The sequence below is a fragment of the Toxotes jaculatrix genome, chromosome 21, assembly GCF_017976425.1.
Source record: "Toxotes jaculatrix isolate fToxJac2 chromosome 21, fToxJac2.pri, whole genome shotgun sequence".
NCBI classification, from domain to species: domain Eukaryota; kingdom Metazoa; phylum Chordata; class Actinopteri; family Toxotidae; genus Toxotes; species Toxotes jaculatrix.
This window is the reverse complement of record NC_054414.1, coordinates 20,158,519-20,171,815: the sequence shown is the minus strand read 5'-3', so window position 1 is coordinate 20,171,815 and position 13,297 is coordinate 20,158,519. Positions and strand designations below refer to the sequence as shown.

At 48.0% G+C, this 13,297-nt stretch overlaps 1 protein-coding gene across 3 annotated transcripts; it reads left to right on the top strand.

The window, feature by feature from the left end:
* Positions 1-7,770, top strand: si:ch73-256g18.2 (transmembrane protein 100). Of its 3 annotated transcripts, none has more exons than XR_005896675.1 (2): positions 1-152; positions 1,067-1,211. XR_005896675.1 is itself a non-coding variant. In XM_041067404.1 (2 exons), the coding sequence occupies exon 2, from the start codon at positions 7,423-7,425 to the stop codon at positions 7,768-7,770; it is 348 nt and encodes a 115-aa protein (XP_040923338.1). In that variant the 5' UTR covers positions 1-152; positions 7,403-7,422. The 3 variants fall into 3 exon arrangements, 2 of the variants coding, with proteins under 2 accessions (XP_040923338.1, XP_040923337.1); XM_041067404.1 differs by lacking the exon at positions 1,067-1,211 and adding an exon at positions 7,403-7,770; XM_041067403.1 differs by lacking the exon at positions 1,067-1,211 and adding an exon at positions 1,490-3,133.
* The last annotated feature ends 5,527 nt before the right edge of the window (positions 7,771-13,297 follow it).

Below are 13,297 nucleotides of genomic sequence, written 5' to 3'. Positions count from 1 at the left end.
TGCAGAGTGAAGGAGGAGACAGAAGGACACTGAAGACAGAGACACACACGCACGACCTGTGGGAAAAACAGGACTGTGTGAGTCCACGTCTCACTTCTCTGTGGTCGGAGGAATAAAAACCTGAGAGGAATGAAGAGCGACACATTTCAGCAGTAGGTGCTTTTATCTTTCTTTAACCAGGAGAGAAAACTGCAGCTGTGTTTGGCTGCATCATTAAAACTCATCCATCTGCAGAGGTGACAGACAGACAGACAGGCAGACAGACAGGCAGACAGGCAGACAGGCAGACAGACAGTAAATGTTGCGTTCACTTGGTGTGGGTAAAATGCAGAGAGTCATTTCCCCAGGTGGGATCAATAAAGTGATTAAAAAATTAAAAAAGACTGCGAGTGACTGTAAACGATCGGTTTACCATGAAGAGCTCTGTCCTGTCTGACTGATGCTCAGTTCCACCCTGTTTTTAGGAGAATGTGACGGTAAATAATAACACAGAAGGTGAGAGAGACGAAAACAGGAAACTGAAATCAAAGTGTGAACGTTGTGGTGTCAGTCTCTGATCCACACTGATCCACTGCACCTGGAGCTGAAGCCAGAGATTTAGCTCTGTGTGTGTGTGTGGCTGACGGGAGGATGGAGGCTTTTTATGAGACGCCGTTTGATCATGATTGGATCTGATATTTGTCCACATCTAAAACATGTTAAACTGTGTGTGACAGTAATGTTTCACAGTCACACGCACTCCCTCTCTTCCCTCTTATTGTCTGTGAGGAGCCGTCAGACCATTTAAGGTGGACTTATCTCCTCGCTCAGAGAAAACAGAGAAACCGGAGCAGCTCAGGTGCACCACCGCTGAGATGACGGCTCACCTGGCAGGAGGTGGTTGCTCTTTGCTGTTGGACGATAACAGCTGATAAAATGACAGTGGACGATAACAGCTGATAAAATGCAGACTGTGTCACAGAGGACCTGATGAGACGCCTCCCTGTTTTCTGACCTGCTGTTATTTGTCGTGTTAATTTGCAGTTTGCAGTTAATGAAAAGTCAACTCTTCCTTCCTGTTTGTCAGTAACAGCAGCTGAACATCACAGAACCACAGAGAGAAAAAGACGCATTTTCAGATGAGCTGCAGGTGACTTTCACAGCTCACCTTTACCTGAGGAACACCCCACTGAAACACTGTCATGTCCATGTGGAATAGAAGCAGCGTTGGAAATAAAACAGACTTGATGTGTGTGCATGTCTCCAGGTGTTTGGCAGGTTACCTGGCTGACAGGCTGCCTTCTGATTAGCTTAAATAACTTATCTTAGCTTAGCCTAGCTTAGCACTGTGCCTTTGTTCTAATTGGGTTTCAGTCAGTGTGAAAATAGAGTCTTTTTTATGTCCGTTTCAGGCCACCGTAGCTGTGCCAGGGGCCTGCTGACACTCTAAGCTCTACATTAATGTCAGAGAAACAGATTCATTAACGTCCCTTTCATTTTCCGTTTTCAGCTAGCTGCTCTGTGATTGGCTGTTTGTTGACTCAGTATCCAGATGGCCCACCTCTTCCTTGCCAGTAAGATCACCATGCCGGACGACCTCCACAGCAAAGGTGGCCCCAGGAACCCCAGGAGTTCCATGAGGACGCCGACATCAATCTCTGCTGAGAAGCTGAACCGGGACAAGTCCAGGAAGGACAGTGTCATCATGACGAGGCACGTCCCGCATGTTAATGAGGTCCAGCTGACAGCGGCCACCGGCGGAGCTGAGATGTCCTGCTACCGCTGCACGGTGCCGTTTGGCGTGGTTGTCCTCATCGCCGGCATCGTGGTCACGGCGGTGGCGTACACCTTCAACTCTCATGGGTCCACCATTTCGGTGCTGGGACTGGTGCTGCTGTCTGCTGGACTGGGACTGCTGGGCTCCAGCGCTGTCTGCTGGAGGGTTCGAATGAGGAAGAAGAAGGACAAGCGGAGGGAGAGCCAGACTGCCCTCATGGCTAGCCAGGGATACTGTGTGGCCTGAAGACAAGAGGACATTTGGACATCTGTAAAGTTCAGATGATAAACTTCAGGGAGACGGTGAACCTGGACGCACCACACTAACAATACAAAGTCCAACAGGACATGAACTGGTAAACTTTGTAAATTCAGTGCCATCAGGTTTACAGAATATAGAGAGATGGACCTTGGACTGAGGCGACAACAACTCTGCAGACACCTTAAATGATGAGAGACTGTGGGTCCCAGAGTGAGGGACGAGTCTTTGGACAAGTGGCAGCCTGCAGGAAGATTCAGTCTGAGAACAGAGACCTCCTCCACACTCCGCACATTAACCATCTCACAATTCAGACATGATTTCAGCTTTAAATGCCAAAAGAATAAATTTAATCCTCTTTAATTTAAATCACAATAAAGTCTGTAACACGTGAAGGCGTTTACTCTGTAAACTACACATCAACAGTCCAAATGAGACGTCCTGTTCATGTTCTGCTCTGAATGGCTGATGCCTGCACCGTCCTACCTGTGCAACCCCACCTCTTTTATTCTGAAGGTCAGAACACACCCTGACTGAACCAAACTCAGTTTATGAATCTGTTTACGTAGAGTTAATCAAAAACACAGACAGCAGCTGATCTGATAAAGACGAAGTCCTGCAGAGCTCAGTGATGATGCACAGCATCTGGATCTAAACACTGCTGATAAGCTATAAAAGACATTTAAAGGTACTCTGATGGTGACGTTTCTCTTTCTGAGACAGAATCCAGTGGTCAGTGTGTGTCGTCTCTGATTGGCCCTGTGTGACCTCCGTACATTACTCTGTCATTGGGACGTGTTGCAGTAGGTGGGGAGGACAGATTGGATCTGAACGTTCTGTGGGATCAGGAGAAAACACAACCTGCTGCTGGATAACAGGTGTAAAAGCAGGGCGGTTCTCTGATATGCATGCCACTTTGTATGTTTAAACCAGTGCACTATGATCCGATGTGATGAAAAATAACCAAATGTCATGTATTCCACCATATTAAAGACTTCACACGTAGCTGTCAGTGTAACTGTGGAGCTGAGGGTCAGTCTGAACCCGTCTCTCTCTCTCTCTCAGCTCAGTCTTATTTATTCTGTAGTAGAAGTGAAATACGTTTAATTAAAGTCAAGATTCGAGATCCAACCCAGCTCCTTTCTCATTTCCTCACTGAGGAGTTTGTTTGCAGAGCAGGTTGAGGACAGACTGGAAAGTTATAGCTGCTCGGCTGTTATATTTAGTTGTGTTTATGTTGCCTAGCATCCCACAGACACAGACTGAGGAGGGGGGGCGGGGGTGGGGGTGGGGTGGTCGCAGGCTGGGGTCAGGGTTGCGTCATTTGGAGGAGGTGGTGACGGCTAACGGTTACAACGTGTTGTCACTTCTGCAGTGCTAACTTTATCTCCACCGGAGCGCAGCATCCTGGGAATGTGGGAGGAATATGGGGGGGTGGGGTGAGAGACATAAGCAGAGAGTGGAAAAAGAAAGAGAGATGGTGGGGGGGTGGGGGACCCTTCAGAGGAGGTACAGCTCCTCTGAAGGGTCCCCCACCCCCCCGAGTCAGGGCTGGATTGACCTCCTGAGGGGCCCCAGAGTAAAATGGGCCCCTGTGCAGTTTCATCATTTCCAGTCTGGAACAGACGTGATTAATGACTAATCGATTCGCTGATTGAAAGAAAAATAAACAGGCAGTGATTTTGAAAAGTGAGGATGTTTCCATGTTTACTGAAGCCATGGCGACGCTGAGCGTTCTGCATGGTGCTCGATGAAAGGTCTGAGGATCAGCACTGGACTCGAGGTAAACGACGAGGAGCTGAACTCATCTCTGAGCTGTGACTCTGACTCTGAGTCTTTGTGTCGTACTGGCTCAGGTTCTGTGAGGAGAATCAGAGGGGAAATCCCGACCCTCCCTTCCCTTCCTGTAACACAGTGACCGGCTGAGTGACCAGAGGTGTAACACAGTGGCAGTGTCACCCCCCCCCCCCCCCCCCCCCTCCAAAAACCCCAGACTCTCAGCCGGAAAGGGCCTGGCACGCAAAGAGACAGGGAATCGGCAGGATTCAAAGGGATCAGCGGGAGAACAGGAAGGAGTTTCTGTTCCTACACACCCTTTAGCAAAACTTTGAACTGATTCCCCAGCAGGCCTGTGATTGTTCTGTCATCAGAGGAGCTTCAAGGTCAGAGGAGTTGGCCAGAGGCTGAAGAGAGCGAGGTGACCTGGTTGCAGACCTTTGAATCAGGGCCCATCTCTGATTCCTTTCTTCTGTTCAAATACGTCTGCTGAACATTTTCCCTCCTCTGTTACCAGACGCTGCTTTTCTGAAACAACTGTTCACACAGAGAGACTGTGTGAGACAGGCAGGTGTGTCCAGGTGGTCCAAGAACAGGTTATTGTGGTTTAGAGTAGTAGTATTAGAGGAGTGAACGCAGAGACGGAGCATTCATTTGAATCTAATTCTCCTGAGTTTCTCAAACTGGAGTTGTTTTAATGGTTTCCACTGCAAACACACAGCGATCCAGTTCATTAGAGACACAGTGTGAGCAGAGTGTGTGTGTGTGTGTGCTGAGGTGAGGTTTAATTACCTGTCAGCAGACACACTGCAGCTGCTGCTCAGTAATGAGGCTGGATGTCGGCGGCGCTGTCAGTCAGAGGCAGCGCGGCTTGTTACAGACTCACACTGAAACCTTCCTGTTTCCTGTCGCTAAAACTGGAGCCTGAGCTGCAGCCGTGACAGGAGCCACGTCTCCCTGCTGACAGCTGTGTGCAGGCACACGGCTCCACACTCTCAGTGTCGTCAGGTGTTTCACATGAATTCATCAACGAATAATTCTGTTTTTCACAACTCTCATGATTTTGACATCATGGAAGGAAACACTCAGCAGCTTCATTCAGATCAATGATCAGTATGAAGCGAGAGGGCGAGACAGAAGAAGCAGGGACTGTTTCCTGTTAGACCTGTGTGTTTCTGGGAAGGTCGTGGATGCAGGATATGGTTCTGTGTGTCGCCGGCGGCTCCACTCGGTCTGTGGTGGGAAAGATCCCGTGACAGAAGCTGGTCGCAGCCTCTGAAGGAGATCAACCAGCAGGGCCAACAATCGCAGAGAGGCCCCGCAAGGCCCCAAACAGCCCCATTAACCAGGGAGAGGCACTTCCTTTCATTGGTCAAAAATCCACTTCTCCCCCTAAAATCTTTTCTCTGCATCTGTTTCTTTCATTTTCTGGCGTGCTGATGGATTTAAAGGCTTATTGAAATAATAGGGTGTGTTGTAGCTCCCAGACTGAGGTGGGTGCTGTGACAGATGGGAGGGGTGTGCTGAGCGGTGCCGCCTCAATGCAGGAAGTTCACATTGTGTTTGAAAAGAATGGCAGCCCCCGTTTTGATTGCCATCGCGGCCTGATGCCGTTCTTCCAGCGGGTCGCTCCCAGCTGCTCTGAAAAGGTTGTGATAAGAAGCCTGAAGCCTCGGAGCTCGGAGGTGACTCCACTTCCTTTAAATAACACAACGCTCTGCATCAGGAGTCCAGGACCTGAACCATCAGCGCCGAGTGATGGTGACGCGTTTGCAATCACACCTACGGCGCCCACGTCTCGCTTCTCCCTGCAACAAGAGAGCCAGGAATTAGCCTGATTCCTGACGTGACTTTATCCACCACACACACACACACTTAAAAATCCATCTGTTCTCCATCAGCAGCTCAGCGTTGATCTGAAAGGTGTCAGTTTTTATTTAGAAAAGATTTTTCTTTGTCCATCCAGTGAATAAATGTATGAAGAGTTTAACATCACATCACAGAGGCTGCACCTGAATCTCTGCACGTTTTTCTTTCTCTGCGTGATTTGTTTTAAATTCCTCCTCCAGCTCAGGAACCTTCGGAGGGTTTCACAGCCCGTATTCGTGTTTATGGGTCAGGCTGATCTTATACCATTAGCAGGTCACTTCAGCTTGTTTGGGTGTCCTCTCTCTAAAGTCTAATATCCGCTTTGCTATATTTTTCCTGCTCTGTTATTTTTACCCCGCCTTTTTTCCACCCGGCTCTCACCATCTGCTCTCGAGGACAGTAGTTTAGGTGTCCCTGGCTTGAAAGGTATTTCCTGATTCTGTTATTTTACAACATTTTTTTGCAGAGACTGGATATCCTCTTTTCATTTTTCTGTGTTTTATTTAGACAGGAGAAGGGTTGAGAGGTTTAAAGACAGACAGACGTCCAGAGACGGTGCGTTCACACTGAATCTGAACTCTTCCTGCGACTCAAGCCGCAGGTTTTACCATGAACTTGCTGAACTGTTTGTACAGTTTGTGTGCACCGACAGAAACTTCAGATGTGCGTTTGTGTTGAGGCTTTGTGTGAATCCATGTGTGAGAGATGCTGAGACACATGAGAAGCCTGTGGAAGCTGCAGCACTGACGCGTAATGCACAACAGATGCACAGTCAATCCAAACACGATGAAGCGTCTTCGCTGAGCGGCGAACCAGGACGTTCATGTGGGTGCTGGGGTCAAATGACGTCACATCTGCAGCGCATCCGCCATACATCCAGTTCTGTGCTCATACTGGTGCTCAGACACTGTGGGATTGGTGCTCGGTGAGAACCAGGCCACCAGCGGGCATGAGCTGTGACCAAGAAAGAAAACAGCGCCACCTACTACGACTAATGAGCACAAGCTACTGTGACCGGAGGAGAAGGACAACAAGGGAGGGACATGTCCAGCAGACAAACTGCAGCCTGAGAGGAAGCTCTACCTGTAAGGCTGTACTCAGGGCAAAGAAGTGTCCCCCCTGTTATTAGCAGGATGTACCAACCTGCTTAAAATTGAAATTGCATGTTGGAGGTGGGAGCACAGTCTGTTCTGTGACCTTAAAGCTTTTAATGTAATTTGATTTCAAATGTAAAAATAATCACTCAGGGTGACATAATGAAGCAGTTGTTTAATACATATTACATGACTCCCACAATCCCCGGGGCCGCGCCCGTTTCATGGCAAGCTGACAGGTGTGTGTTGAGGTCCCGTCCTCCATTTCGGTGAGTGTAATTTTGCCACTACATGTACGCGTAGTTGGCAAAATCAAAATGGAGGCTTAAGTTATTAAAACTGAGCAGCTTTAATCATTGGCTGCTGAAATTCAAGGTTGGAGGAGCAGCGAGGATTAACGTCCTTTAAAGCACAAAGCTTCATATCCACCCGGCCTGCTGTCACTGCCGCCCGCCCGCCCTCTCAGCTGATCCCTCATTTCATCTCTCTGTCGTCCTCTGCTCTCTTTTGCTCTTTCTCTCTCCAGCCAGCTGTCCGTCCCTCGTCCATCATCACAGCCTTTTCTTTGCTGCCTCTGCTTCTTCTCTTTCTCACATTTCCTTTCTTTTTTTGCTGGTTTTCCCATCATCTCTTCTCTCTCTGGATCCAGGCGAGATATGAAGCGGCACCATGGGTTTCATGGAATTCTACCTGGAGATTGACCCCGTCACCCTGAACCTCATCATCTTGGTCGCCAGCTATGTCATCCTGCTCCTGGTCTTCCTCATCTCCTGCATCCTGTACGACTGCCGGGGCAAAGACCCCACCAAGGAGTACGCGCCCGACAACACGCCGGCGCCGCCCAGTCAGTCGCCCATACGTCTGGTGGTCATGCAGAACTCGCCCACGTCGTCCCGCTATGAGCCCAACAACACGGCGGGCCACAGTGAGCTGCAGACGCCGGACCTGAGCCGGGACAGAGGGGAGAGGGAGCGGGAGAGAGAGAGGGAGAGGGAGAAGAGGAGTACTCTGGTCTGAGGAAGAGGAGGGAGAAGAGGAAGGTTCTGACTGACAACCATGAAGTGCTGCTGTATCACTGTACAGTGTTTTTAGTTCTGGACTCTGATTTTTCGTTGTTAACGTCCCTCGATGGTGTTGATGAGCTGCTGAGGTCAGCAGGAGGTAAGATGATGATGACGCCACCCGACACCTGAGCACAATTATTTCATCATCCATTAATCTGCCAGTTATTTTTCTAATTAAGAGATAATCCTTTGGTCGATAACAGTTTGCTCAGCAGCTTCAGGGCTGGAATCAGGTTTAGCTCACAGTCAGAGACATGGGGACAGTGAGAGACGTTTGTGTGCTGACACATCTGTTTGCCAGAATGTTGTTTTGTTACACATCAGTTGTGGTACAGTGAACAACAACAACAACAACAAAAGTCCACTTGTATGCATCAGTCTCCAGTGTCTCTAGTGTCTCCAGTGTCTCCAGTGTCCCGTGAGGACCGAAGTGTTGTGTCAGAGGTTTCAAAGCTTCAGAGCGAGGGGAAATCTCAAAGGTATGAAAACGAAAAGTAGATGAAAGTCAGCACAGAGTGAGAGATTAACTTCCAACCACAAACGAACAAACAGCAGCTGTTAAAGCGCCCTGCATGTGAACATCTGTGCGTGTTCACATGTTACAGTTCACAGTGTGTCCGGGGTGTCTGCTCATCCCATCCATACAGCAGTGCATGTGCAGTGTCGTGCCAGTGCTCGGTATGTTCCCACTGTAATCCATCACGCATTAGCAAACGCATGGAAATCAGTGATGACTGATCTGTGTCTCAGTGTGTGACAGAGTCAGAGCCTCGGTCACAACACCTGGGCCTGAGCAGCTGATTGGTCCATTTCTGTTTAATCAGATTAACAGCAAATCAGAACCTGATGAATTAGCTCCTCAGCCTTCGATTTTTAGGGACTGACACTGAAACTCAGCGTTAGCTTGTGATGTTTTGGATAATTGAAAGATGTGGACGTGACTGCACGGTGACTTTTTAATAAGCTAAACGTGTTATTGTCACTTTTTAATGATATTTTTAACAGTTATCTTCTTGATTGATTCATAATCGTCTCCTGAAGCTTGAAGTAAAATCTTCCAACTGTGACCAACATTCTGCACTGTGGGAATTTTGTTCGGTACAGTAGCTTTGTTGCAAAGAAGAAAAGTTTATGATTTGTTTCTTTACATCCAACACGAGCTCATTCAAACCAAACAAAACCTATACATCAGGTGATTGGACATGCCACCTGTACTTGGCTGTTAACAGCCTGTGTTCTGACGTTTAAAAATGAATTCCCATGCTAACAGTTTCCAACATGTGGAAGTGTTCGGGTCAGAGGTCACGAACGCGTTGGCTGCTGTCAGCACAGCTGCTTACGTTCTGTCCATCCTGAAGAACTTTCACAGCAGAAACATCATGAATCCAAACTTGGTTGGAACCTTTCGTGGAAATCGGCGTGAACCTCTGCGTAACGTTTATGTAAAGAGGTCTACGCGCAGCTTCACGTCGATGCTCCACCCACCGGCTCGTGGTGTCTGAGTGCAGGAATCAGATGGTGGAGATGTGCTCGTACTCAAACAACTGACGGAAACTTTCACTCTTACACGAGAGTGGAAGTGATAATCTCAGTGAATGAGTTAAATGTTTCAGGTTACGTAACCACAACACTTCAGGCCATTAAAAAACACGAGGTAATCACGAAATGCAGCTCACAGCTGTTGACTGAAAATACGTAACGCCATGGAAACAAATGAAAAACATTGTGATGTGTGTACGTGAACGTGATTATGCTCAGAATCTAGCTGAGAAAAGATTATTGATGACTAAGTTTGTCAGTGTGATCGGTCGATGATCAAATGATCGAAGGGTCGACGCTCTCACCCACAGTGACACGCCCCAAAGCCTCAGAGCAAATGAACCTCTAAACTCACCTGATCACATGCAGGACTCAGGATGTAAAGCCTGGTCTCTGGTATCAAAGTGTCCAACGCTGTCCACCCGCCGTCCAACCTGAACATGCAACAGACAAAGAAATCAGTTCCTCAAAACATAACTGACAACAAAGTGAAAGGATTTCAGCTTAACTGAAACTTAACTTGTAGAACGAAAGGTCGACACATTTCAAACCGTCATCCTGCTGGTTGAGCTCGATGAACGATCAGGTCTTTACCAAAGGACGGTGAGAGGGTACCCCCCCCCCCCCCCCCGGTACATTGGTGGAGGTCCTGGTGAGACATGAAGTAAATCTGAGATTGGATTTTATTGTTGGTCTGAGTGTGACTGAAGTGTGAAACAACATGTAGAAACCATCGCTGTCTGACCTGAACGTAAAACTCAGAGAACCCTCCTGTGTGGATGGATGAAACACTGACATACAGTCTGTAACTCCCCTCCCCCAAAACTCTGGACCCTGAGGTCCCGCAGTCCCAGACTCTAAGCTCTTTGTCCTGCTGCATGAAGCTCTGAACCAGCCTGTAAATCCCCTGCCTGACCCCACCCCCTCCATCACTGAGATGAAGGGATCTGACAACATAAACCCTCACTGGACAGGGAAATAATGAATGGATGGATGGACGCATGTTCGTCACTCATCCCTCTGACGTATGCTGGACAGCAGGACTAACCCTTCAGTGGCCTCTGTGTGAGGGTTAAGGTTTCCAGATGTGGCAGGCAGCAGATGTTGGTGTTAACAGAGATTTGGTGGATGGTGTTAAAAGAACGTTTGTTTGGGCGGAAATCCTCCTACGGAGACACCACATCACCGAGGAACCATCATCTGTTTGCCTCGTACGGTGAAACTACTGACACCAAAAACTCTTCAAATCTCTCTCTGTCTTTAGCTGAACTCTGGAAACTCTTCTCTCGTCTCAGTCACCTGTTTTTTCCTGGTTTTTTCAGGGCGTCATCCACATCTAGTGAAATCCCCAAAGACCCTTGGATTCCTGCCATCAGCCTCCATCCACCTGCCTGGACATGACCACGTCCTGCCACAGGACCTGAGGACTCAGCAGCGTCCAACAGGCCTGAATCACAGAGGCATGATTGTCCTCTGGGACCAGCAGAGGTTACAGAGCAGGAACCGTCACTGTGTCGTCCGATGCATAGCTGGGACTGAGGCGGTGCCGGTTCTGGTTCCACCACTGTCCAATCTGCTGAGTGAACTGGGTCGTACGACACAGAACAGGAACATGACTGGTTAATGAAGGGAGCATGTTTCCGTGTTTGTGACCTCTGTTAAGGGTTAGGGTCAGCAGGTTGTATCTTCCCAGGTATTTCCATGATTTCACAGATTCTCTCTGTCTGCTGTTAGAAAACATTTGTTCAGGACAAATCCAGCGTTTTAAACCAGTATTTACTCTGATCCGGTTCTTCCCTCCTCTGGATGCTCTGACGAGCCGACGCTCAGAGGAAACGCTGGATTAAAATGCTCAGAAAGTCTTTTATGAGAAAACCTGAACAACAGACCGACTGTGTCATCAGCAGGAAAATACAGGTCTCACAACACCACGTTTCTTTTTAACGGAAAACAGAAAACACAAACTTTCACTTTCATTCGCTGGTTGTATAAAGTTAAAAACATCTGCACTGAACGCCGCCCCCTGTCCTCCTGTTCACACCCAATCACCCCGACTGCACGCTGCTGCTCTCACGTCTCTGTTGTCATGTGAAAACCACTTTATGGTCATTTTCCTTTTTCCTATTTTCAGCTCAGTTTAATCATCATGCTGCTTTTCTTTAGGGTGAGAAACAGGTTTTTACGTTTCTGTTCATTCGAAATCTCGAATGATGTGAGATCATCACATGAACTCACAGAAAAAATGACGATGATGATGAAACAGGTTCGTTTCTCTGCGGCTGGAGACGTTTATGAGTTTGGGGCTGATGCAGTTTTTGTTGGATTCAGGAGTCGGAGGTTGGTCTGCTCCAGCTCTGCTCACTGACTCTTAATATGTGATGGCAAAAAATAGCAAACTGGCTTTTAATCGCTCTTTTTACTGAAACGTCAAAATCCTCTGCATCCAAAAACACCCCCCTCCCCCCGCCTCCCCCATCATCCCGCCTCCACTCATTGGCTGTGACACCGAGTGACAGATGATCCAACCCTGAGTCTTTAGAGGACTCGTGCCACAGTCCTCACTGGGACAAATCCCCTTACATAAAAAACAGCACAGCCAGCTGAGCAACCCTCCGATGGCTGCATCCCGTCCATAATATGAATTGCAGAATAACCCCCCCCCCCCCCCCATATTACATGTTTGTGGATTATGTGGTGGCCACAGCAGAGTATTAGGATCTTGTATTATGTGTTTTTTGTCAGTGGAGGGTGTGTGTGTGTGTGTGTGTGTGAGGGTGTGTGTGTGTGTGTGAGGGGGGGGGGGGGGGTTATGTAAGCCTCAGGTTGTCCACAGGCTGACATGTCGTGGTGTTCAGGCCTGACCTGACGGCTCATCTGAACTCTCCACCGCAGCACGCAACCCTGAACATCCCAACGGAAACTGGACAAACCGGCAAAATCCCATCAGTCTGTGACGTCACAGGCCATGCAGACTCCTGGATGTGGTCTGGGGCTGTGAGTGTCGGGGGTTCGAACGCGGTGCTGTGAGGTGCTTTCATTAAAGCAACACAGACTCTTCCTTTTCACCTGTTCAGAAACACATCTTCATCCAGTGAAACCTGAAAATGATGAATCTGGATTCAAAGTTCTCAAACTGAGCCGAGTCCAGTTCGATCAGCTCTGAGATTTTATGTTTCGTTTATTAAAATCTGGTTCAGATCAAATCTCATTTCTCACAGTGAAAAGCTGTTTACATCTTTAAACACGCGCAGATCATCCCAGCATGTTGTTTACTGTTGTTTATTCTTAAATCTTTCATTGTGTACAGACAAAAATGTAAAAATGTGCATGAAAGTTTGATTTAACCCTGTAAACAAACAATGTGTGAATCAGTGAATAAAACAGTGGAAGCTGATCTGTGGTGTGTGACGTGATGAAAGAGTAAAGCTCCAGCTCCACTCCACGCCGCGCTCCCGGCCTCCCACCTGCCTACCACACTTTTAACGGGCACCAAAAACCCATGTGATGGTCCGAACTCGTGGGATTAGCAGAAAATCCAGATGTGCTCCCCTTTCACTTTGAGAAAATGGTATTACATAATGGCCATTCCAACTTAATGTGGTGTTACAGAGGTTAAAATACGAGGCTAAATGAACGAGCAGAGCTGCACATGCTGCGTACACACTGGGATGAAGCAGGACTCTCAGGTATTTGGACAGGAACAGGATGTTTGACGCTTTGTCCTCGTGCTCAGTAACTCAGAGACTGAACTGATCTCACAGAAGCTGATCATCATTTGATTTAAACATTTAAAAAAGCTTCAGAGTTTACATGAGCTCAGGACTTCTGTTTATTTACTATGTACCGACCGACATGTCCCTGTCCACACATGGAGTCACACAGTGACTTACTCTGGTAGTGAAGGACCAGCTTCAGTGAACCTGGACTGAGTCTGTCCCACC

Excerpts from the sequence above, each read along its gene's own strand:
- si:ch73-256g18.2 (XM_041067403.1), top strand. The coding sequence starts at position 1,532 with ATGGCCCACCTCTTCCTTGCCAGTAAGATCACCATGCCGGACGACCTC.